General features: G+C 41.0%; 1 protein-coding gene across 1 annotated transcript; it reads left to right on the plus strand.

Moving 5' to 3' along the window:
* On the plus strand, positions 1-26,659 carry crlf1a (cytokine receptor-like factor 1a; the record flags this gene model as incomplete). The annotated part of the gene is made up of 9 exons (XM_083892514.1): positions 1-76; positions 5,775-6,053; positions 9,496-9,625; positions 12,156-12,325; positions 18,664-18,821; positions 19,869-19,943; positions 21,813-21,906; positions 25,605-25,789; positions 25,941-26,659. 9 exons carry the CDS (start codon positions 1-3, stop codon positions 25,962-25,964), a joined length of 1,191 nt encoding a protein of 396 aa, XP_083748640.1. The 3' UTR covers positions 25,965-26,659.
* Between the last annotated feature and the right edge of the window lie 717 nt (positions 26,660-27,376).

Genomic DNA, 27,376 nt, shown 5'->3' on the forward strand with positions numbered 1-27,376 from the left:
ATGAAAGGCGTCCTGGATTTCTGCGTGCTTTTCTTCACGCTCACGCACTCTCCCGGCGCGCGGTCCCTGTCCACACGTAAGTTGCGCGCACACACACGCACACACACACATACACAGATGTCCATGGACGCACAAAAGTCGTGGTCTTTGCTTCAGGGATTGGGTTTTCTGTGTCTGTTCTGCTGCTGCTTCTTTATCCTTCAACCTTTTATCCATGTGTCACCCAAATATCTCAGTGTAAACTCAGTGTGCTGCAGTTATAATACAAGAATATATACTGTATAAGTCAAAAAACTTGACTGAATACTATAGGAAGTGACAGAAATGAGATTTGTCATCAACACTGAAAGATATTATCTGCATAGGAGGGAAATTATAATCACTAAAAGTGCAAAAAGTGCCTTTTTTGGAGCAGCTTAACAGCAAATTGTTGCATAAAACAAACACAAGCCTTGCTCGAATATTAAAGGAAGTTATATCTTATGTTATTTGTCAATAATAAAGACAATAAACATCCATACAGGACAACTATAGTGATATTAAATGATATATAACTGTATAAATTGCATGAAAACATCCTAAATTGGATATTATAGGACATGATATCATAATGGACAAATTATTATTACATTTATTAATAATTTTAAAAAATATGGAGGAAATTGTAATGATGTTAAATGGTAAACAAGAGCCACATTTACTATTTAAGCATTCCATGTGCTAATACTGTTAAAGGTACACAATTTAAACACCTTTAAATATTTTAAAAACATTCCCTGTGTGAGTTTCAGGGTTAATAACGAACATAAACATGTCATAAAAACTTTAAAAACTGCACACTGAAAGTATGAACACACTGATAAATGCATTTAAAAATAAATATAGTATAGTTTTTGCATTGCAAACATAAAATATAGTCTCCAATTCCACATATTCTTCCCCCTAAAAAGTTGTCTTACATAAGTGGAGGCCACAGTGGATCCACCCAGGTTGATCTCTTGACACTGTGGGGAAACAGGACCGTGTCAGTGTGTCCACCTGACTGACAGTTCCTCGTGTTATTGATGTGGAGCTCAGTTGGTTGTCGTGGTCTTCGTCTTCGTCTTCGTTGTTTCCTCCGGCAGAGAAAGAGAAGGAGAGAGAGCTGGTCTCTCCCGGGGGGCTGCATTTCAACAAGTCGGGCCCATAATTCGTTTAACACATGGGGAGAAACAAAGCAGTGACATCACTTTCTAGGGTTTTGGAGAATGTTAACCGGCGGCTTAAAGGGATAGTTGAAGATTTGGTTTCGAGAGATATTTTAGACGGTAGACGAGTGTTCAGGGGGAGAAGGAGACGTGCAGAGCTGGTGTTTGGATGAAGTAGAAGACTCAGGAAAGAAAGTCGAAGACCGATCTGCTGCTTCTGCAAGTGCGTAGAGATTATTTTACATAATCTGTCGATCGTTTGGTTCATAGAAACGTCAGAAAACGCTGAAAAACGTTGATCGGCGTTTGTCACGATGCTCTCAAATGTCTTGTTTTTTTCCACAAACCAAAGAAACCAAGAGAATATTCACATTAAAGAAACTGAAACAATCACAGAAACATGGTTTTAATACAAATAATCGAGTAATGGTTTCAGCCCTAATTTAATCTGTCGATTATTTTCCCCGGTTAATTGAGTAGTTGTTGGATTTCTTAGTTTTTATGGAGCAAAGAAACCAATCCACATTAAAGAAGCTGAAACAATCACAGAAACATGGTTTTAATTCTTTGGAAAACACTCAAAGCGAATAATCGCGTAATCGTTTCAGCCCTAATTTAATCCGTCGATCTGTAATTTTCCCGGTTAATTTAGTAGTTGTTTGATTTCTTTGTTCTATGGAGCAAAGATTAAAGAATATATTCACATTAAAGAAGCTGAAACAATCACAGAAACTGGTTTTAATATTTTAGAAAACACTCATTCTGAACGATAGAGTCATCGTTTCAGCCCTAAATTCCCGTTTAATCGAGTAGTTAGATTTATTTGTTTTATGCAGCAAAGAAATCAGAAAATCTTCACTATTTAAGAAGCTGGAAAATCTTATTATTTGCAGAGCGAGTAGGAAAATGTTTTTGTGGCCTAAAAGAGAGGATCTCTGTGTGACGGAATAATAAAACTGATAACTGCACTGATCGCCGTCTACTGCCTCAGACTAAAGTACTTAAAACAATGAAGCACCACTTTGATGCACAGTAATGTAAATAAATCAAAGTTACATCCGCTGCCTCATGTTTAAGTGTCTGGATTAGGCGCTAATAAAAGAAAGTGTGCACACACACACACACACACACACTTCAATGACGACGAGAGACAGTGGAGGCTTTGATGCTAACCTGCGCGGCTGTTTATTACAAAGCCTAACTGGTCGTTAGCGTTTTACTCTCTGTAATAGCGGTGACGGTGATTTCCCCTCCGTCACTCAGCGCGCTGTGGTTTTTACAGATGCCACGAGGAAAATAAAACACGTTGAAATGATGAAACTTTCTAACGTGCAATTAGTTTTAAGTGCGGCTCGCGATCCCATTAAAGTTAAAACTTTACATCTATTACCGGCAAATAAGTGGGGGGTAATTATGTCGGGATGTCATTTCATAAATGTATAAAAGTCTTTGAATGTGACGTCTCTTGTATTCCTCCTGCTTGTTTGACTGGACATGTGACTTAGATAATCTCGAGTTAAGAGCATCAGATAAACTCGAGTTAAGAGCATCGGATAAATTTCTAAAACGTGCAAAGACAAACAAAATTACATAAGAGGATTAAGGCCACACAGAGAAAAGATATTTGTATTCTGGGCACCCGTAGTTCTGAGTTTAAAGTCAGAAAAGTGAGTTTAAAAGTCAGAATTCTGAGTTTCAAAGTCAGAATTGTGAGTTTTAAAGTCGGAATTGTGAGAATAAAGTCAGAATTCTGAGAATAAAGTCAGAATTGTGAGTTTTAAAGTCAGAATTCTGAGAATAAAGTCAGAATTCCGAGTTTTAAAGTCAGAATTATGAGTTTAAATTCTGAATTCTGGGTTTTAAAGTCAGAATTATGAGAATAAAGTCAGGATTCTGAGTTTTAAAGTCAGGATTCTGAGTTTTAAACTCAGAACGCTGAGAATAAAGTCAGAATTCTGAGTTTATTCTCAGAATTCTGGGCACCCGTAGTTCTGAGTTCTGAGAATAAAGTCAGAATTCGGAGAATGAAGTCAGAATTCTGAGTTTTAAAGTCAGAATTCTGTGTGGCCCTTATCGTCCTCGGTACAAAATAAAGAAAGAGTAAAAGGAACCCATCTCCCACTCTCTCCTCGACCTGTTTTCAGATGGCTGTGCATGGCTCATTGTCACTTAATGTTGCGTGACTTCTTCCACTTGGCTGTGCCCCCCCCCCCCCCTACAAAAATGTTCCACATGTCCTTCTGTTGTACGACAGACTTTGGGCTTTATTTAACCTGGTGCATGCGGGGGATGTCATGTATGTTGTGTTTTCAGACGTCTAGAGATGAAATGCTTTCGAGCTTCAGCCTCGTTCCTTTCTCAAACAAATACCGTTTTACAACCCATGCGCCGTCCTGAGCGTTTGGTCGAGCAGAGACAATAAACAGCAATAATTGTGTCTGTCTCGCTGGTGTTTGAACTGCGGAGGACGGAGGAGGGGGGGATGTTTGACGGCTTCACACCCAGCGCTGGGGCAGCGTCCCGTTCCTGAGCGGCTGGAATACATAAACACTGCTTGTTATTCAGCTGGATCCGCATATTATCGGCTAATCACGACCTCCTTCTTCTTCTTCTTCAGTCCGTCGTATCCGGTGACAAAGGCAACTCGGCACTGTTTGTGTTCGTGTGTGTGCATGAAGCCGACGGCGGAGCCGCAATTGTTGGTAGACGCAGCTGCGTTAGCTTTAACGTAAAGGCGGCTCCTTCACAAACAGGGACCACACAGTGTCTGCGGCCCCCGCGGGCGCCGACATGCAGTGGTCTGACAAAGTGTTGACAATCTCGCTCACTCACTCAGTCAGTGGTAGAAATCACTTCAAAAAAGACACAAAAAACTGCACCGAACGTATGATAAATGATGATTAGTCATCGTATAATTGGCTCGTGTAACCACTTAAGTGTGGCGTTTACAGAAGTGTTTTAAAAACCCCAGAGGGACAAGAAAACGTGTACAGAATTACTCTAAGACAGATTTTAGGCAAGATCAGAAACAAAAACAAAACTCTACGGCGTTGCATTATTGACAGCCCCTCGCTCCCATGTGATGATTAATACCTAATATTTCAACATATTCTGATTTAGTACGAGAACAAAGTCAGAATTCAGGGTTTAAAAGTCAGAATAAAGTCAGAATTCTGCATTTTTAAAAATAGGAATTCTGCATTTTAAAGTCAGATTTCTGAGAATATAGTCAGATTTCTGAGAATAAAGTCAGGATTACGAGTTTTAAAGTCAGAATTTTGAGTTTAAAAGTCAGAATTGTGAGAATAAAGTCAGAATTCTGCATTTTAAAGTCAGATTTCTGAGAATAAAGTCAAAAGTCTGAGAATAAAGTCAGAATTCTGAGAATAAAATCAGGATTCTGAGTTTTATAGTCAGAATTCTGAGAATAAAGTCAGGATTCTGAGTTTTAAAGTCAGAATTCTGAGAATAATCAACATATTCTGATTTAGTACGACATAAAAATCAACTCGTAGACACCATTTAATCGACGTTAAAACATATGTTTAGCCCGTTAACTTATGTGCGATCCAACAACATGAACACAGTCATTTAGATGCTAAATCGACATCTATCTCAAATATGAATGCAGTCCAAACGCCCTTAAAACACAGATTTACTGTGAAATAACGGTCCTACAGTACCCAGAATGCAACTGAACAGTGACCCCACAGCCATGTCTAATAAGTAACATTGTGTGTTTATCTCAAGAATCAACAAAGCGTTAGCGGTTTCCTATGCAATTAGCATCATGTGATACTGGGATTGACTTTGTTTGTAATATATTCACGTTAATGACTAAATTTACACAAGAACATACTTAAAAAGTATCCAGGTCCAATGAGGTGAAAGATTGCTGCCTCTGTAACTGGAAGAGAAAAGTGTTGCCTAAAGCCACTTTTTAAAGACGATTGTAGAGCTGCCACTAGCGATTATTTTCAGGATTAATTGAGTCATTGTTTAGTCCATAAAATATCAGAAAATATTTTTAAAAATCAGTGTTTGTTCAAACCTGGAAATGATGATGTTCTCAAAATGATTCACTTTTAATGATTTCTGGAGCAAAGAATCCAGAAAATATTCACATTTAAGAAGCTAAAACAATCATAAATCTTGTTTTAATCATGAAAAAAGGCTTCAAACCAATGAATCGATGATCAAAAATAAATAGTAGACGATCAATTTTTAACCGAGTAACTGTTTTCAGCTCAACAACCAGTCAATGAAATACTATAAAATCTGCTTTTGGGGACCCAAAATAAATCTCTTGCGACCCATTGGTGGGTCCCGACCCAGGGTTTGTACAAATAAAAGGCTTATATTGTCGTGAAATGTCACACACTGGACCTTTTTAAATCCACACATAGCGGTTGCTCTGGTAGCTCTGCTGTTGCTCACCGTTTCAAATTCCCTGCTAAAACATGCATGTGCCAAAGGATATGAAGGAATCTTCACATTAGAGGAGTCCTTCTTGAAATGTAGTCTTTCAAGGATTCCCTCTTGATTCTGACAGACGCCTCCTATATTATTCCTCCCGCCCTCCTCCAGATGTAGCCATCATCTACCCCCAGGACCCAGTCCTTCACATGGGGTCCAACCTGACGGCCAGCTGCTGGGTCCACCCCGACCTGGGCATCCACGCCAGCTCTCTGTTCTGGACGCTCAACGGCCAACAGCTGCCCAACTCCCACTACCGAGTGCTGAGCCCGACCAACCTCAGCGTGACTCTGGTCGGACTCAACGCCTCCAAGCAAACGTCCGGGGATAACCTGGTGTGCCACAACCACAAGGGACACATCTTAGCGGGCTCCTGCCTCTACGTTGGGAGTAAGATGAAGTTTGTCAAAAGTTTTACTCCTTTTTGATTCAGATTCGGGTGTGTGTTTGTTTTCGGGAGGCCGCCGGTGCCTGTGTGTGTGTCTCTAAAATGGTGACAGGGAAGTGGAAAAGGAAATAGCAGTGAGGAGAAAACGACAACAGAGAAATGCAGTGGGCAGATTTGTGTCCCCGGTGGCCGTATTTTATGTTTAGTGTTGCTGCCTGAAGGCCCAGCGAGAGGCCCCTCTGTGAGTGTGTGTCACTGTGTGATGCTTTGACCACCTGTGTGGTCCATTATTCGCACTATCACTCATAGGGCGTGGGGGTCTGACACTTTACTGACACTTTACACACACACACACACACCCCCACACACACACACACCTACACACACACACGCACACACACGCACACACACGCACACACACGCACACACACGCACACACACACACCCTTAAGATACTGCATCGACTTCCAGCCTAAACCAAGCGTTTATTATCCCTCATAATCACTTCATGCCTAACCCTAACCCTGACCTAATAACTCAAACCTTAGCCCTAAACTTCCTCAGAAATTAGGTTCTGCCTCATTTTGGTCTCTGTTTATGCCACAGTTGCTGTTTGGGTGTTATCTTTCGAATGCGACAGCTTTCTAAAAAACCTTAAAACAATCGGATTATGTCCACATTTGAGGAGAAAAAATACCCACTTAATCTTAATTATTGACTGATTTAGTCTTTTTTAGCAACGTAACTCGAAAAGTCGCGGATTGGATTTGGCTAACATTTTAAACTATTTTTATCCCTATTTTGTGGGGGGCTGAGCTGCCTTGGCGGTGGGTCTGTGCTCTCCGGGTGCTTTTCTAGTTTGTTAAATATAAAACGTAGCTTCCATGACGACTGCCCGGAAAAAGACACGCGTGACGTCATGTTTACGTGCCGCGACACCGGCGTCCAGGCACCGTTTACCAGTTAGCTGCGTTAGCTCCTTTTAGCGCCGTTAGCATGACTACAGTCGAACTGGAGCGGTCTGTTTATTAAACGAAAAGAGCATTGTGTTAAAATAACCAGCGTACCTGTGTACTGCGTATGTGCGCCTCTGTTTTTAAAGTTTAGCGTTACTTTAGAGACTAATTTTAACAATCCAGAATCACGTAAACATGACGTCACGCGCGTCTTTTTCCGGTCAGTCGTGCGCTAACGTTGACGCCGCTAAGCGATGTTAACGTTCACGTTTGACAGAACTAATAAAATGATTTCTTTATTCCTGAAAGTTTACGGATTAGCTAAATACCATTTTCCATACCATTATCTGAGCGGTAAATAATCATATTTAAGGTCCAATAAGAAACAGGTGTGTCAGGGAACTACGGAGGCCTTAGCTTCAAACCTGGGCCTGGTTTCTTATTTCTTAAAATGCTGGCGCCATACACATTACTGTGAATTTTATTTTAAAGCATTTATACACATATATACAAACACACATATGGCAAGTATATTCAATTTCTGCAAATAAACCCACTGTAAATATGACAAAAGACAAATCTAAAAGACGTCAAAGCCCCTGATATTGATCCTCTGTTTGTTGTGCAGATTAAACATTAAACAGGATATAACGTGTTAGTTAGCGAGCTGCGAGGCAGATTTTTACCCCAACGACACAACAAGAGGAACAGTTTTCCTTCTGTTTCCATGATTTTTTTTTGTCATACTTCAAAGTCCATACTTTTCAAAATGGCAAGCTGTAACAGTACCCAGAGAAAATCCAACCAAAACCAATTGTATTGTTCGTTTTTTTTTTGGGTTGCCAGCATTTCTTTCATGCTCACTTAGCGTAGAAGCACAGCAACATGGTCCAACAGACCCGAGAAGCACAAGCAGCCATGATCAAAAAGGTTGTAAACAAGGCAGATTATAGAAACCACATTATTTGGAGGTAAAAAAAACTAAACAAAAACAAAAAAACAACTGAGGACAATGCAGGTTAGCGCTCTGCATAGGAAACCCCGACTATACACAGATCATGTGTATGTGTGTGTGGAGTGGAAGGGGATTGGGACAGGGTCGCAGGTTCAAATCCCGGGATAAATACACCAATAAAAATGAATTATTATAACAAGGAATACGTTCACAGACGAGGGGTATTTTTGGTTTAGATTACTATCAATAGGAATGTCGAGCTGAAACAATGACTCCATTCTTAATCGATTATTAAACTAAGCGTCGATTAGTCGGTTTGGAGCATTTTTCTTCATTAAAACAAGGTTTTAGCTTCTTAAATGTGAACATTTTCTTAGTTTCTTTGCTCCAGATAAACAAAGAAATCATTAAAACTCAATCATTTACAGGTTTGTCAATATTTTTCATCTTTTTCTGACATTTTTTGAGGTTACAGCTATACTTGTCAGGACTCTGCATTCATTTCCATGCATTTTTAACTTACTCAAGTTCCCAACATTCATTGGAACCATCTAAACTTTAACCATAGAAACTTAAGCCCAATTTATACTCCTGCGTAAAGTGCTCTACGTAGGTTACAGAGACCCCTCTGCATCGTCTCCGGATGCACAAAAGTGTCCGTCACTCCGTCAAGGGACAACGGAGACGGCAAGAGCTGCGATTGGTCCTCAGGACAGGCCGAGCTAACGCTGCTCTGTGCCGCCCACAGTGCAGCACCGAGCGTCCACAGAGGCGGAGCTGATCACCGCCGACAACGTCGCTGCCAAACTATATATATAATACCTCATATCTTAATACACAAATCACATGTTTAGACTCTAAATGGCTAATTTCTCGCCTCAAATTATCTTAAAACTGCGTTCCGTGACACAGAAAAGTGAGAAACGGCCACTGTTTCAATGTTATTCCGCTGCAACAACAACAACAACAGTCTTTCTCCCTCGGAGGCCGTTGCTCACTGTAGCCAAAAGCACAACAACCTTGCGTAGTGACCCCTACTGATCGGGCGTGAAATTGCAGTGCGTATCCGGCGTAAGGGGTCTCCGTGGTTTACGCAGTCGGATAATGCGTTAGGCAGTCGGAGAAGTATAATGTGGCCTTTAAGGACCACGCTTTCTTTAGTCCTGGTCCACAAATAGTCCTTAAAGAGGTAACAACGGTTTGGGATCTTAATCTGTGAGTGTGTGTGTGTGTGTGCGACACTGGTGTCGAGCACCATGTGTTCTGAGAGAAGAGGAATGTTGGCAGGGATCCTGAGTCTGACCAAATCAGACTCAACACACACACACACACACATACACACACACGGGCAATTAAGAACAAAAAAGAGCAATTTCTGAGGAACATCACTCATGGGTGAATTACACTCCAGAAGAAGAAAGTGAAGTAATGGTCGGAGGTAACTTTGTTCTCTCACTGACTGATGTCACCCCTCCTTAATCCCTATCTCTTCTCTCTCTGTCTTCTTCTTCACTTTCTACCTCTCTGTCCCAGTGCCTCCAGAGAAGCCGGTCAATTTGACCTGCTGGTCCAGGAACACCAAAGACCTGACTTGCAGCTGGGCCCCGGGGGGAAAAGGAGAGACCAACATTAGCACACAGTACACACTCAAGTACAAACTCAGGTATGCACACACGCACACACACACACACACACACACACTGCAGCTACACTGAGGAAAATCCGCCATAAAGTTAATAAAATCCAGTTTTTTTATTCATAATAATCAAGTTATTTCAATCCTGGTGTATTTTTGAACACAGCCGGAATGTTTTTCATGCTACAGCGAACATGGAAATACAACAAAAGAGCGACGGGCTGGTGTCTATTTACAGTCCAGTCGAGCCGCATTAAAAAGCGGAGCTTTAATGGAGTCGGTCAGCGCACCAGGAATTAAGACGGCCTAAAAAAGGAGGCGAGTGTCACCTGAACTATCGCTGCCACGCCAAAACAAAACTCAAAAAAAGGGAAAGAAATGCCAAAAATGTCTGTCGTTGTTGTTCCTTTCAAAGATAATTTCATATTCCTCGGCGCTCGCTTGAGTGAAAATAAAAGACTAATAAGTCCACGGTTATTTGATACTGCTGATAAAAATCACAGTCAGGCTGGATTACACGCACGCATAGTTTCCATTAAGTTCCTTGTAATTCCTCGTAATCTGAATCCCGTCTGGAACGGTGACAGTGAACGATGAGAGCGTTAAAGTCTAAAGTCCCATAAACACAATTATGTCATTTGAAATGGTAATTATTATTATTAGTGCTGACAAAATTCAGTTGGATCTCGCAGAAATAAGCTATTATATGAGCTAAAAAACAAGCTAATTTCAGCTTCATGAGTTGAACGCTGACACAGTAGCTGTACTAAATGATTAGTTGATGGTTATTATTTTACAGTAAGCCCAAATAATACATGAGTTAAGGGGATATTGTATTGGTTTTCAGGGTCCGTGGCGTTATCTACAATTCTGTAATTGTAATTGTTGATATCATTAATTCCAGTTTCAGATATCTACTAAATTCAAGATTTAGTTATCCTCAACTGAAGATCTCTACAGTGTCCTTTTTAGATATCTTCAATTTAGTTTTTTTTGTAGATAATTAATCTGAAACTGGAGTTAAAGATATCTTGAAGTAGAAATTGAACTCCAGAAATCTGAAAACTGGAGTTTTGACGAGTAACAACAAAGGCTGGAATAAACAGGAAAAGTCTAAAGTCAAAAACTAATTAAAAAACCCTGTTGAGATGAAACAAAAAGGCAAATAAAATAGGAAAAGGCTTGAGTCAAGAGGTTAAACTTTTAAAATACACTAAAAATGCAAATATAACAACACAGGGTTGAATAAAATAGGAAATTATACATTTAAAGGCATTATCATGCCATTATCGCGCTAACCTAAGGGCATGCTAACCTACTTTGTTGTCAATAGAGATTATCGTTTATTTTCATAATTAATCGATGAATTGTTTGGTCCAAAAAATGTCATAAAATCAAACCTGGAAATGACGATGTTCTCGAACGTCTTTGTTTTTGTCCACAAAATTCAGTTTTTAATGATTTCTTTGTTTATGTGGAGCAAAGAAACTAAGAAAATATTCACATTTAAGAAGCTTAAACAATCAGAAATGTTTTAAAAACGCTTCAAACCAATTATCGATTATCAAAATAGAGCAATTGCTTCAGCTCCAGTTGTGTCCTCCACGTCACTGCCCTCTGCTGGACACATGCTGTGATTACTTCAGACAGTCTGTAGCTGATCTAGGCTGCATCTGATCTAGGCTGCATCTTCTGAATATGAATGTGTTTTTAAGGTTTGAACGAGTTCCAAAAGTCTTTGTATACATAGCTCCGACTCCACGAACGCTGCTTCAACATGTGGAGAAATCCAAAAGGTTGACAAACCTGTCGCGCCTCCTTTTACGGCTGCCGAGCGCAAAAAAAAGAGGGTTTAGCGAACGGTCAATTGTTAGCATTTCTGAGTAGCCTCGCATAATACTGAAAAAACCCCGACATGTAGAAACACGCCGTCACAATAAGACTGTGAATGAAGGGAGTGAGAACCGAGAGCAACACCATCACGCTGCTGCTGAGACAATTCAAACATTGCACAAGTTCCTTTTCAAAATCGACAAGTTTCAAGACATTTTTTAGCGATACTGACATGTCTCGAGCAAAAAGCTGGAGCTGGAAACGAGACAAAATCCATTATGTGTTTGGCAGACGCGACTCAAAGAGTAACATCAGAGGTAGCCAGAGGGTGAAAAACCTCTCAACCGTAAAAAAGTCAAATTTCATGAGAATTAGGAAAACAGGTTTTCTGGAACAATGTGTTTTTTCATAAATGACTTTCAGATGTGATGTAAGGAATCTATTCACATTTTTTAAATGTAAATCAGCAATTTAGAAAAACATCAAGAGTTAGTCGACGTGCATTGCCCACAGGCGTGTGAACTGCATGCAGGATCCCTAATGGGAGTCAAATTAGTGTAAATAAGCACTTAATAAAACCACGAGTGCCAGAGACACTGTGAACTTGTAAAACAGCACCGTGCATGCATTATTCAGGGGCGGGGGTGGGGACGGGGGGCAGTGTTTGAATGTTTGCCAGGATTGTTTCAGTATTTACCGTTTTTTTTTTTCCTGCTGCTGTCAGGTGGTATGGAAAGGAGAAGGAGTGCGAGGATTACACGCACACGCAGCCGTACTCGTGCAGCATCACCCGCGACCTGCACCTCTTCACGCCCTACGAGATCTGGGTGGAGGCCGCCAACCAGCTGGGCCGGGCCACCTCTGATGTCATCACCCTTGACATCTTAGACGTGGGTGAGTGTGAGGAGCGACGTGAACTTTGACTCCTTAGATCCCAGATTATGCCCTGAGGCTGTAATCTAGGATAGTGGGAGCCAATCTTCAAAAAAATGAAACTGCAGTGATGGTTGAGACGCAACAAATTGTCAAAGAAATGTTCAATAAGTAAGTTCTTCTGCTTCCTTTTTCCCAAGATAACTTTAACTTTCCATATCTGATAGTTTAGGAATTATGATACTGAGAAGGGGACGTCACGAACGAATCTCGTGTGTGATTGGACGGTCTTTCCCCGGACATTCTGAGGTTCTACCTTAATTTCCGTTATCCATCCATCCTTCTTCTACCGCTTAGAATTTTCTAGATATCACAAACTGTCTAGGAGTTACGGTAATGAGACGTACGCGTGCCAAATCCTGTCATCGAAGGGTTAACTAGCTTAAAATAGTCGCGTTTTATCAATATTAGCATGACCGTATTATTTGATCAACGGCCTCGTGATTTATAACGATATTTTTTTGTGGAACTCGCAAAAAACGGAACATTTTGGTGCTTCTTTTAGTGAAATATTTGCAGTATATTTAATATATATATGTATTTATACTGCAAAATATTTGCAGTATATGCAAATATGTGCATTTGAGTTGCGGTAATGAGAAGTACGCATGCCAAATCCTGTCGGACGAAGGTTTAACTAGCTAAAATAGTCTTATCAATATTAACATGACCGTATTAGATATTATCGTAAATGATGGAAATCTTTGCTATCAGTCATTTATTGTGCCACAAGGGGGAGCCTGCAACTATTCAGTCATTTCAAGGCCTCCTGATTTCTAACGATATTAATTTTTTGTGGAACTCACAAAAAACGGAACATTTTGGTGCTTGTTTTATTATTATTATTATTATTTATTATCCTAAATGATGGAAATCTTTACTATTCTATTTTTACTATTTTTAAGTGCCACAAGGGGGAGCCTGCATCTTTCCAGTTATTCCAAGGCCTTGTGATTTATATCGATATCATTTTACAAAACGGAACGTTTTGGTGCTCGTTTTTGTAAAACATTTGCAGATGATACTGGCTAATTCACGCCATGAAAAACCAAGTGAAAGATTGATCCAAATCTCCATCAAAAATAGACAATATCAGTGTAGATGATCCAAAAATCAACAGTTACCCAGTCTGTAACCTGTGAGCCAGACCAGACAACACAAACGTCTCTTTTAGCAGAGATATTATGTTATTTTTACGTGGAACTCGCAAAACAGAACATTTTGGCGCTTGTTTTAGTGAAACATTTGCAGACGATACTGACTAATTCATACGTAAAATATCATATCAAATCTCCATCAAAACTAGACAATATCAGTGTGTAGAGGATCCAAAATCAACAGTTACCCAGTCTGTAACCTGTGAGCCAGACAAAACAAAACAAAAGTCTCTTTTAGCACCATCACCACTTTATTAATTGACAGGTTATAGCTTGTTTTTAATCTGCACAATACCTTTGTATAACATCATCAATCCATATTTCATAGAGGCTTTGTATGCCAGACTTTTTCTCTTTCTTGGTTTGGCGTGCCAAGCTATCCTCCTGACAGTTCCAGTCGCTGTGCTTATCCTTATACGTTATAATGTTCAGTGTATGGAGTACGGAGCGTGTGAATGTGGACTAATTCTCGACATGCTCTTAGCTTATCTTTATTCTGGTCTGTGAGAAATAAAACGCTAAGCCACTTAAAGAAGAAATAAAGAGGATTACTGTACATGGCTCTTTTATCGCGTGACCCCGCAGATTGAAACCGCGGACGACCGCAAAGCCTCGGCCTCCGGAATAAGCATTGTCTAAAATGTCATCTCGTTGATTCCCTCGGGCACGACTTTGGCTCGAGTCCTGTGGCCTCTGGCTTTTGGCGGAAAGAAAAAAAAAATATAGCTGTCTGTTTGCAAACTCTCAGCCCGGCGTCACGCTGATGGGAAGTGAGCAGTGTTGCCTTTTAAAGCTTTGTTTTGTGGTTCGGTTGCTTAGCTTAGGTGCGGTTTAGGCAAACGGAGCATGAAACGAGGCCGGAATTCTTCTCTTCTGAGATTATCAAACACACACACACACACCTGGATGTAGACGTAGATGTGTGATAAACAGAAACGCCCTCGTCTTTAATGAGCTAATTTTCTTAATTTTAATGCTCACTGGACACACACATACAGAAAGAGAGTCTCTAATCCCCTTTTATGTAGTGCTGGAATGTTCCCCCGACTGATCCTTGAATCTAATCCCGTCTCCGAGCGGACTCTCGACCCCAAGAGGCCTGAGAAGTTTGGGTCTTTGAGGCTTAAGACTCGCACCTGACATAATACAACCTGATTAGTTTGGAAGTCTTCACCTGGTTTAGCCCCGAACATCTCGGAGGAAAAACCGCGCCATGAGAGCAAATCGTATAGAGTTTCAGCGCCGAAACTACGTCACTGGCAGTGTCCATCAAAAGTGGTAATCCTTTTCCGTTCCCTAATGTATGCATGCACGCATGCACTCATGCACACACCTGTTTACGCGCCCCCAGGGCAGGGCAGGGCCTGCTGTAGCTGTATAGAAACAGAGAGAGTGAGACGTGCCGGGGGTGGGTGTGGGCGGTTTCTGGACTGCATCGTGTTGGTGCTTTTGTTTAGCTCGGGTTGCCCTCGCTGAGTCGTATCCACAACAACAGCAAGCATAAAGTCATAAAACGACGCAGCAGCAGCAGCAGCCACACCTGCCGTGAGTCACGACGGTCACGTCCAATCAGGTATGGAAAGGCGAGGCAAAGAAACACCTCCACTCTCGCTCGCTCGCTCGCTGCATTCCTGCAGTCGCACACGGGGGGAGTCCTGTGAATCCGGAGGCTCCGGGCGGTTTTGTGCGTTCGGGAATGACGGCATACAGTAATGTCAGTAATGATTCACCACCTGCAATTAGTCACGTTTCATTGACTGTATTCATCCCAATTTTTCCATTCTATTCTGAAATATTAAGCGTGTTTAGCGGAATAATGTGAATAAAGTACAATAAAACTGAACACACAATAAGAGCTGCAACTAACGATTAGGGATTAGTTGATCAATGTTTGTCAAACCTGGAAATGACGATGTTCTCGAATGTCTTTGTTTTGTCAATGAACCAAAATTATTCAGTTATGATTTCTTTGTTTATGTGGAGCAAAGAAACGAAAATATTCACATTTAAGAAGCTGAAACGATCAGAAGTCTTATTTTCATCATGAAAAAAGGCCTGAAACCGATTAATTGATCGCTCAAAACGACGATGTTGTTGACAATTCCAAAAGGGTTCCAAAAGGGTCCTTCTACAAGGGCTGAGGTTCTACCTGGAACCATTTGCTTCTGAAAAACCCTTTTCCCGAAGAAAGGGTTTTTCAAGGGTTCTTGGTAACACTAATGGTTCTAGTAAGAAGCATTTTGATCCAGAGAACCCTTTAAAACCCCTTTCCTGAATAAAGGGTTATAGGGTGCTTTCACAACTACAGCATTTGGTGCGCACCAAAGGTGTTTATTCCCTTGGTGCGGTTCTTTTGCGTAGGTGTGAATGTAATCTTGGTAATTTGGTGCGCACCAAATGAACCGGATCGAGACCTGCCTGAAGGGGTGGTTTGGTCCGGTTCCTCTTGTGTGAAAGCAACTAAACCAAATGGTACGAAATGGTCTAGTTTAATGGGCTAATGTCAGCTATCAACTCCGGTGACCGGTGGAAATCGGGGGTTAGTCCGGTTCCGGTGCCGATGGTCTTAGCGGTCTATTTTGGTTCGTTTAGAGTTCCGCATATGTGAACGCAAACCGTACCAACGTCTGTTTGCTACATTGTAACGTTTTTCTGACTGGTGCGGACCAAAGCAATCCAACTATAGTTGCGAAAGTGCCCTTAAAGGTTCTTGGTGGAACCCTCCAAAAGGGTTCCCCTATGAGGACAAGCCAAAGAACCTTATATGGTTCTACTTCACCGCACTGTTATTTCTAAGAGTGTATTAGAGATGCTGCAATCTCTTATACTTAATGTTATTCGACAACGTGTCTGCTCTTAGTTACGGGTTATAATAATAATAATAATAACACCATTCAGGAGGACGTCTTATCTCGAATAAAGAATGCGGTGGCAAGACATTCACAACAAAAGTGTCTGGAGGCGTTTTATCGAGTAAATGAGCAGAAAGTGGAAAATGATGGTGGAATAAAAACAGGATTTAGGTCAAGAAAAGGTAGAATCATGAGACAATGGATGTGTTTTTGATGAAAAACTAGCACATGAACTTGTGTTCATTAAATAATAGTATAAAAAAAAATCGTATTTTAGCAGTTTAGTCGTCGTTTATCATTCTTTCGCTCTACCTAACTGAGCTAAAACCTCTGCCATTGATGGATTATCACATGGACCTGTAGGGGAGGCGGGGTCTCAGGCCCCCGGGCCTAAGAGGTCAAGAGGTCAGAGAGTTGTGTTTGAAGTCTCTGCTAATATTTCTTCAGAGAGCTCACTTAAAAGAACAAAAATGACCACCAAAAGATGCAAAAAATGCCCAAAGGAGGTGAAAAATCACGTTTAAATGTCCTTTTTAAATGCAGGCAGGTGGATCTTGTACATGCGTGGGAACATATTTCCTCATAACTACTTCCTAAATCCTGCTACTGTAATGTATTAAAAACAAATATTAGTCTAAGAGAGGGCGGCTCAGCTGTTAAATCGGCTTCCTCTCAAACTCTGGAGTGGATGTTTCCTCCACGGGGGTCACCGTGTTTGTTTACCGGTGAAGGGATGCAGCGTTACGAAAAAGGAACCGGCGTCGATTATCGGAGCGATCTCAAATAACAAAAACGCGAGGGAGGTTAAAATAATGGTTCTGCCGCCACATGTTTGTTTGTCGGAAAAAGATAATCACTGACAGATGAAAACAAAAACAAGAAAAAGAGTCCACTCTTGACAAAAACTGGAGGCATCTACGCGACCGCAGACCTCAGACGACGGCGAACAATCCCTCAGTGTGCTCAGACGTCACTGCTGCCGCTCGTTTCCTGACCCGAGGACGGATAAAGGAGACGGCCCTGATGTATGGATTAGAGATGAAAATCTGGACCATCTGTCCGGCAGAGGATGGAAATAAACGTGTTAATGAGCACAATTCATTCACTTAATTGCGCTCATTCAACGCCGAGCCACAAACTCGGGGTGTTTTTGCCAGTTTGTGACACCGATTATCAATCATTCGGCCTTTATTAAAGGGAGAAGCTGGAAAAAAGAAGATCGAATTGACGTTTTTACTCAAATATCTCGTTAGAACACAACTCTGACTCCGTTTTCCTCGAATATGGGAGCGGTTTAGTGACTTTCGGGTCTGTTTTCTATGATACAGACTTTTGATTTAACAAATATCTGGTGGATTTAGTGGTCCAAATGAGAGCTAATCCCCTTCAAGGATTAGCACCGGAGCTTATTCATGTTTTCATTAGCTATTAATCTGATGTTTACTTTCATCCATCGTCTACTGCTTTGTCCTCCACGTGAGGGTCAAAGGTCACCACCAGAGCCAATCCCAAAAGAGGGTGGTCGCTGACGACACGTTTGCACGAAGCACACTTTGCATTACCGTAGTTACGCAATGATTTGTGTTACCGGTGGGAAATTTTTTTTACCCCCCGAATCAGGGAAGGAAAAACACCGGTACATGTTTTTGCACATTGCGAGAAAAAGTATGATTTCAAATTTCAAATTTAACACGCAAAAATACGTTCATGTAAAACTGCACAGTGTTTTACTTTACTTTACAGTATTTAAACATGTAATAAATGGTAAATAACTGCCAGAGATTGGATTGGTTCTTCTGGGTAAATAGGCAAAAGCACTTTTTCTGCTCATTCTACGGTCCTTTTTAAGCAAAAAAAAAAGTGCAGGTGAACATTTTGAGGGTTAACATACACAGAAAAATAATTTTTTATATATGTCAAAGTGAATTACTTGTTTCAAATGTCCAGGGTGCAACATTTAGAGAGATTATTGAATATACTACCCACAGGTATGTTTCTATAAGAGTATAATCGCTTTGAAATAGTCTTCGTAGTCTTGGAATCAGGATTTTATATTTACTTTAGGACAAAACACTTGCTTTATCCATCTTCTGTCCATCTGTACAAACAAACAAAATAGCCAGAGTGTGTGTTTTTCATGTTAACGTAGACGACGAAGAAGAACAAACATCGTTTCTGTTTTGTTTTCTGATAATTCGTACACACTGGACCTAACTAACCACTACTTTTTACTCTGAAAAGAAGGATTTTTGGTGTTTTATTGATCCTCTCCGTCTCCTCTTCCCTCCAGTGACCACAGACCCGCCGTCAGGCGTCGCCGTGAGTCGCGTCGGCCAGTTGGAAGACCAGCTGAGCGTTCGCTGGGAGGCTCCGCCCGCTCTCAAAGACTTCCTGTTCCAGGCCAAATACCAGATCCGCTACAGACTGGAGGAGAGCCACGAGTGGAAGGTAAAGGGGACGAGGGGTTTCTGGCACTTTCGAGGAGCAACCGTCTCCCAGCTGTTTCCCATCCTCGCGCTGTAATCACCTCTAATCTGGGCTGATTGAGACCCTCCCTCTGCCAGATGAGTTAATAGCTCGAGCCGTCAGAAACTTTCACAAGTCATAAATCTGCGAGTCGGAGTCAGAGCCACTGTGTATATACCTCCACTTAAGCTCTTAATGAACGAAAAGTACAGTGTGAAAACCTTTAGCCGCCGCGGCAGATGGTGTTGCACGGAATTCACTCGAGTCCTCTGGGTACGAGCGGAAGATTGTCGAGTAATTGAGGGGGAATTACGCACAGAGACGTAATGTAAGCAAGTCTTTGCTCGCAAAGAGAGTGGAGAGGGGAGTGGAGAGGCGGCAGAGGGTGGAGGGATGAGACCTAAACGGAGGAGGACTCCAGTCCAAAGTGGCTTTTAAGGGGTTTGGTGGTGAAAACAAAAACGCCATTTCCCTCAGAACAAGCCGTAATCATGAGGTCATGCTCAGGAATGGAATGGCGGGGATACATCTTGGCTGCTAATGTCTTCAACATGGCTGTTAAAAAAGCGGCTCAGATGGTAACTTCTGCCGATTTTTTGGCTTCCCCACGTCACATCATTAGCCCTCTGATGCCTGTAATTTCCCCTGTTCTGTTTTCTGCCGGAGTCGCTCTTAACAAGTGTTTACAGACGGAACGCCGGAGAGAAAATGGGGGGGATTATTAGACGAGATCTGTATTAATTTGTGTATGTTTGTGTGTGACGACTAATAGAGAGCAGATTTTAACCCAGTGGGCACAGTTACATTAGAATATTTTCATAAACATGCTGATCAGGACAGGAGCCACCAAACAATGTGGTGTGCACGCATGTTTAGGTCTACACACGGACTGCGGTTGCTTGATTTTTTTCCCCACTCCCTTTGTTGCAGTCGATGCCCTGTGGTGTTTAATACTGCGGTCAGACCTCCAGCGCTCAACTATGCCTCTTTTTGTGTCCTTTTTCTTTTCTCCTCCCTCCCCCAAAATAGGTGATGGATGACGTCGGGAACCAGACTTCGTGCAGACTGGCAGGACTCAGACCTGGAACTGTGTACTTCGTGCAGGTATCTTATATACATTCATTTAAAGTGGCTTGTATCCGACTTTCGGAGGAAATACATTAGCGTACAAAAGTTTGGGGTCACCTATTCAATTTTTTGGTGTTTTCCATTCAAAGTCACACTTTTATTCATCGAAAGAGTTGCAAAATGAATAGAAAACAGTCAAGACATTGACAAAATCAAACATTGCTGATTTCAGCTGTGCTAACATCAATTCACAAGGGTTTTTAAGAGTTTTCTAATCATCCAATAGCAATTAGAACACTGGAAATGGGCCTCTATACACCTATGTACATATTCCATTAAAAAACAGACATTTGCAGCTAGAAAAGACGTTTACCACATTATCAATGTATAGAGTGTATTTCTGATTCATTTAATGTTATATTCATTGGGAAAAAAATGCTTCTCCTTCAAAAATAAGGACATTTCTAAGTGAGCCCAAACTTTTGAACGCTAGCGTATGATGGTATATGACTCAGTTTCTTTAATTCATCCAAAATTCCCAGTTAATTCCCATTCATTCCTTTGGAAAGTTTCCAATTTGGAATATTTAATATTCCAAATTCCCAAAAGTTTCTGGAAATGTACTGGTAATTTGCAATTTGCAACCTTAATGGTCTTCAACACTTTCTAGTATAGAGAAACATGCGTTTACCACATTAATGTATAGAGTTAATTTCTGATCCATTTAATGTTGAACGGCATTAATTGAACGGCGTGATACTGCCGTCACGTGACGAGAACATTCTTGGCTCAGCGTCTACCATACGACAAGCCTGTGGGGGGCAGTGTTGGAAGATAACAACGCCCAGAACTCATCACGCTCGCATTGTGAAAGAAGCACGATGAAACGTAATAGTCGTCACACGGTGGACTGGCCACCACAGCGTCCAGACTTGTTTGTGATGAGCTGGAGAAGACGACTTTTAACTCCCCAACCCCATCATAAATACAAGATCTTGGCACGAACACTTCTGTGGAGTGAATTAAAATGTTGTGATATTGCATAAGCTTATCAAAACAATGCCAGGGTGAACGCATGTCGTAATCACAGACGAGGTGGTCCAACAAAATACTGCCGTGTGTTTTTTAACTGAGGAGTCACATCGTGGTTTTGTTTATTCCTTCCTTTATGTGAGCACAATATGGCATCAGCACAAATTCTTAAATTATCCATCCATCCATTTTCTACATCCTTTATTCACTATTTTGACAATCGATTCATCGGTTTGAGTGTTTTAAGGACTTTAAGGTCAAGTTTTCTGATTTTCCAGCTTCTTAAATGTGAATATTTTCTGGTTTCTTTGTGCCATATAAACAAAGAAATCATTAAAACAGAATAGTTTTGGTTTTTGGACAAAACAAAGACATTTGAGGACATCATCATTGCAAGTGCAGGTTGATTACAAAGCTTAATGTGGTAGGAAAATTACATATGAAAGGTCAAAGGTCAGGGAACAAGGCATTATTACCAGCAAAGTGAGTGTTTTTAAGGAGTTAAAACACATGTTCTGATTGTTTCAGCTTCTTAAATGTGATTATTTTCTGGTTTCTTTGCTCCGTATAACAAAGAAAAATCATGAAAACAATAGTTTTTGGGTTTTTGGACAAAACAAAGACGTTTGAGAACATCATCTCTAGATTTGAGAGACACCGATTACTCGATTTATCGTGAAAATAATCGCGAGACTCACATTTTGTCCACAAAGCCCTGAAAAAAAACCAATCCGATCTTCGTCACACGGAGCGGAAAATTCGGATTTGAGTCACTTCGGTCTGGAAATATTCAGAAAAATATTCGTAACGTTTGTCCGCGTTGGTCTTTGTTTTCCCGAGTCTAAAAACGCTCTAAACTCTCTTTCTCTTCAGGTCCGCTGTAACCCTGTGGGCATCTATGGCTCTCGTAAAGCTGGGATCTGGAGCGAGTGGAGTCATCCCACTGCTGCATCCACACCCCACAGTGGTGAGCTCACACACACACACACACACACACACACACACACACACACACACACACACACACACACACACACACACACACACACACACACACACACACACAATGTGTAAGGATGAAATACATCTTTTCGGTCCACTTTTGAGGGGCAATTTCTGTCACTGAACTATTTTTCATATCATGGTGTACCACGTACCCCGCAGTCCTCTCCCGCCTCTGGAAGAAGAAGAAAAACTGCGCTATTTTACCCCTCGTGTTCAATCCTGAAGCCTGTTTTGCATTGTATTGGCACTTTTATTCGGAGCAGATGCATCGGTTAAATCAAACCAAATCAAATTATTGTCAAACATTTCAAAATCAAACCAGACTTTTGCATGTGTAACGTTTCCCCCGTGTCTGCACAAAGGACGGATGAAAAGCCCCATAAAGTGGGGCCGAATATGACTTTAATTGCCTGAAAACCTGTTGGTTGTTTTCACGACTTGTGCCGTTTGCCCCCGCTGGATGTGACTGGATGAAGCTGTGGCTGCCTGCGGTTCCACAAACAGGCCGAGCGTTATCGTAACGGAGAGGAATTATTACGGCCCACAAGAACGAAGACGCAAAACTTCCTTCGAGGGTTTTCCAAGACCAAGAATTTTGGCCTCAGCAGCAGACTGATTAGCATTTGCATCATCAAGTGCCTGAATTTTCCATTGCTCCAAGTTCACATTAATATTGTCTCCAGCACTGGCACGCACACACAGGGACGCTACTTCTGTTTAGCTCTGGCTCTCTTTCTCTGTGTCCTCCAACTCTGCAATGTGACTATAGTTGAATTTCAACGCTCGACTCCACTCTGTTTATCTATGATTCTTCAGGTACCGAGCTTGTTTAAAGTACCTAAAAGTCATACTTGAGTAAAAGTACAAGTATCTTTACCAGAAAATGACATTGGTAGAAGTTGAAGTCAACTTCTTTGACCTCTGCCAGGAGGTATACGTTTCCGCCGGAGTTTGTTTGTTTGTCTGTCTGTTAGCAACGTAACTTGAATAGTAGTGGACGGATTTGTACGACATTTTCCAGAAATGTCCGCAATGGGACCAGGAACAAGTGATTAATTAGAATTTTGGGCATGACTCGTAGACGCCATCGCTACATTTATCGCTATTTTGTGGGAGGCTGAGCTGCCTTGGCAGAGGTCAGCGCTCTCCGAGTGCTTCCAGTTTTAATAATATTACTTAAGTAAAGTCTTAAAGCCTATGATATCTACTGTACTTAAGTATCAAAAGGCATTTTCTGAAATAAAATGTATTTTAATGTAGTTTTAGAAAAAGTAATGGTATTTAAAGAAAACGCTGCATCTTCTTCTTATGATTTTGTTTGGTAGTAACGAGTAACAAGTTAGAGGAAATGTAGTGGAGTAAAAGTTGCTTCAAATACAAGTAAAGTACAGATACGTGCATTTTGTAACAGTAACAGAGTATTTGTACTTTGTTATTTTACAACACTGCTAGCGACTGAGACTAACTATAAACTCAGTCATTTTCTTATAAAGATATTTTGCCCCCTAGAGGCCACTGAAGAGACTACAGGCTTGAGGCACTTCTGTATCGTCTTTAAATGACAAAACATGTGTACTCACTTTTCTTCTTCCGCACACAGCTGTTGATACGGCGAGTGTCACGGCATGTTGTTGTTGTTGTTGTTGTTGATGTTGTTGTTGTTGCGGGGCGAGTGAGCACACTGTGCTCTTCTCGCAGGCAGTGAACCGGGCGTTGAATATGTATATCCTCCGCATCATTTGGAGGGAACAGCTTGTTCACATTCTCCACCGGTTTAATTCCTCGTCCGCTCCACTCGAGGCTTTTGTTTCCACCACGTCCGCGGTGATGAACCGGTTCGGTCCGGTTGGCCTCTGGGTCCGACGCAGCTACACACAAATCAGATGTCAGACAGTTGCTCTAAGCTCTTTAACATCCACAACAAGCTCTGTTTTTGTACCAACTGCGGCTAAAAGAAGCTTTTATAGTCTTTATAAAGAGTTATTTGTGCCACATTCTCACACACACGCAGACTGTCACATCATAAACAGGATTGTGGCTAGCGCTGCTAACAAGCAGTAGCTCGTCGCTAGTAGCAGATGTTTTCTGCTCGCACTGCTGTCACACAACTTCCAGAAGTGTCTTATTTATACGTTCATATTATTATTTTTGTGCCAAACGTTTGCTTAAATAAATGAAAACCTGAAGGAAAAGGTGGCCTGTAGCTCCATAGCTGTTAGCGTCATAGCCGTTAGCTTCAGCGAAACACCTGTTGTATACAAACACAACCAGGAACCACGCAGATTAATTAGCAGCCAATCACGGGGCGGCTAGCAACACTTGACCCTCGTGGTGCATTCACTGACCTACAGGAAACTTCGTGAACAAGCTAATCATTGGGCTCGGGCACCGCGTTGCATTCTGGGACGTGGCGGTCATGTTGATTGCTTCGCGAATGTAAACAAACAGCAAGTGAACGAGGAGAAGCAGCACAGTTGGGAGAAAGAAAATAAATAAAGAAGATGTTAAAATCCCGAAAAGTATGTGGAATAATATGTTGATTATTTTCACAATTAATCGAGTCATCGTTTGGTCCATAAAATCTCAGTAAACGTTAAGAAAAATACTGGATTATTAATCCAGTAATTGTTTCAGCTCTAATGCTAGGTTATAGCCTGAGGCTAATTTCCGACTGGTTCCTTGGCAGGTTGATGTTATAATAATAGTTTGGGATTTTTTCATTAGTTTTAAGCTAGTTTTTTTTAAATGAGTTAGTTTTAATTAACATTTTGTAAATGCTTAGCTGTGGTTTAGTTTTTATTAGTTCAATCTGAGGAAAAACATGAGCAAAACGACTAAATAAACCCAATTAAAGACGAGAGGTTTGATTAACTACATGACAATTAATTACATAATGAATAATACATTTACAAAGAAGAAAGTTAAGCATATTTTTGCTACAATTTGACTTAGTTTTGTAAACATACAATCAGTTTTTTATTTCTATTTCAGTTAATGAAAACGTTTTTTTCAGTTTTAGTTTTCGTTATTCCGTCAGTTTTAGTTAACTATAATAACCTTGTACCAGATCTGCATTTAGACAGGTTTATTTATTACTCAAAATGTGTTTGAATAAGGTTTTTGCAGCCTTAGAATAAAATGAAGTGGAGAGCAGCTTTGCCCACATGGAAATAATGTTCAAACCCAGTGAAGAAGAAGAAGAAAATGGCAGAGACAGTGGGAGAGAGTGGAGGAAGAGAGTTATGTGTTTACATTCTTTCTCTTATGTGACGATCTTGGGGAATGGAGCGTTTGAGCAGAGGATTTGTCTCGTCCCCTTTGTTGTCCTCTGCTCTCCGGTTTCAACCGTGTGATGTCACTCATTTGTACGTCCCTGGACTGTTTATTTTTATTATAACAAACTTTTAAATGTGCAATATAGAGTGTCTTTTATCCATTTTTCACCAACTATATAAACACACCTGAGAAAAAAATAGGAAAATGAATCATAACTTTGACTGTCTTTGACCTATAAACACATATGCCCCCAGGATGTCCATATAAGGAGTTGCAAATGCACCTGTGAGCACAAAGGGGTTAAATAGAGCAAAGAAAGTGCAAAATATTCCCATTTTTCGCCACTGTTTCACCTGTATCTCCCCCCGTCTTCTCCTCCCGCAGAACGCTTCATGTCGGGCTCCTGCGACTCCAAGTCCAGCGGCGACTCCAACTCCACGCTGCGGCGGGAGCTGAAGCAGTTCTTCGGCTGGGTGCGCAAGCACGCGTACGGCTGCAGCAGCATGTCCATGAAGCTGTACGACCAGTGGCGGGTGCTGATGCAGAAATCCCACAAAGCTCGCAACCAGGTAGGTAAGCATCAATAATGCAAAGGGGGGGGAATGACGCACGCACGCGCAGACGCGATTATTCACAACGCCACCGCAGACAAAGCTGAAACAGTCGTCGTTTTTTTTTACGAGAGCTGATGTGTAACAGATTCTGTCTTTTTTAATTTAGGTTCTCCAAGGGGATAAATCCTAGCACATGCTGCCTTTACGGGCACAGAACGAGTCAAGAAAAGAACTGAGTGAGTGTGATTTGTGTTTATGTCTGTGTGTGTGTGTGTGTGTGTGTGAATGAGAAAGAGATTGTATTCATATATGGGAATTATAAAGACAATTTGTTCTGGACATTTTACGCGGATAACAGCAATGAAACGAGAGAGGACATCCAAAGAGGAAACAAAACAAACAAACTGTGGGATGTTCTTTCCTCGATTGCGTCGAGTTGCCGCAAACATTTGCGGCGGAGGAGAAGGACGGAGGAGACGAGGATATACCGATGTCGCGTCTTGTACCGTGAATAATCGTGAATAAAACTGCAGCATGAATACGTGAGGAGGTGGAAACACAGAGCCTTCGTCTCTGACCTTTGGTGAGTTTCTAACTGTGGATTCAAAGCACCCTCTAGTGGCTGAGCACACACACTGCAATCAAAGCATTCACTTTGCTCCTGAAAGGAAAGAAAAGAGAAATTATCATCCAGTATTTCAAATTCATGCTTTGTTATATACGTCGTGGATTATGTGCCAAACTGGTTCTGAGTGACAGCGTGTGACTGATGATGATGATGATGATGATGATGGTGTTTGGTGTGGAGAGACTTTTCACTGCCCTTTTTTTTAATTTTATTTTTATTATTATTATTTTTGTACTGAGTTGAACCAGCCATATTTAAAACTGTATAAAGTTATGTTTTATTTCCTTAAGTTATGTTTTAGTTAGTAAAGAAATATCAGTGACTGAAGTTGTTATCGATGTCTGATGTTGATCTATAAAAAGAATATTGTCTGGAAAACAAACAAATATATAATGTGGACTTTTGTGTTTTTTATGTTGTGGAAAACACTTTTCTGTGATCATTTAATCCTGAATCCAAACCCGGATTATCACCAAAATCAAATCATTTCTTCTTTGGACCCTGACCTACAGGAGAAAACTTCAAAATCTGTAACTTTTAGTGTAAACGCAGGTAAGAAATGAACCTCACTGACGTTATAGGTCATACAGAAGAAGAATATTAAGTCATATGAGAGGCTTTAAGTCTAAATTAAGTGTATTTGTTTTTGTACTTTCTGAAGAAATTCCTTAACAAAAAAACCTGAAAACACCAGAAACTCCTAAAATAAAATCTAGTAGAGTTTAGCTGTAAATGAATGAATCCTTTAACACCTAAGCCTCAAAGTGTCTGGACTTTTTTTTGCTTATTTTAATCATAAAAGGGTCATAAAACGTGCTGCTACTTTATTTTTTGCCCATTTTTCCAGAATAACTCAGATTAAAGTTACGTAGTTACTCTTGTAACTTAAGTTCTTTCTTGTGTCAAGCAAAAAGGACAAGGGAACACAATTAAAGGCAAAACCTGTCCTCGTCATTCACCTGTCCTTATTCACA

The sequence above is a fragment of the Microchirus variegatus genome (genome assembly GCF_963457635.1).
Source record: "Microchirus variegatus genome assembly, chromosome: 7".
In the NCBI taxonomy this organism is placed as follows: Eukaryota; Metazoa; Chordata; class Actinopteri; order Pleuronectiformes; family Soleidae; genus Microchirus; species Microchirus variegatus.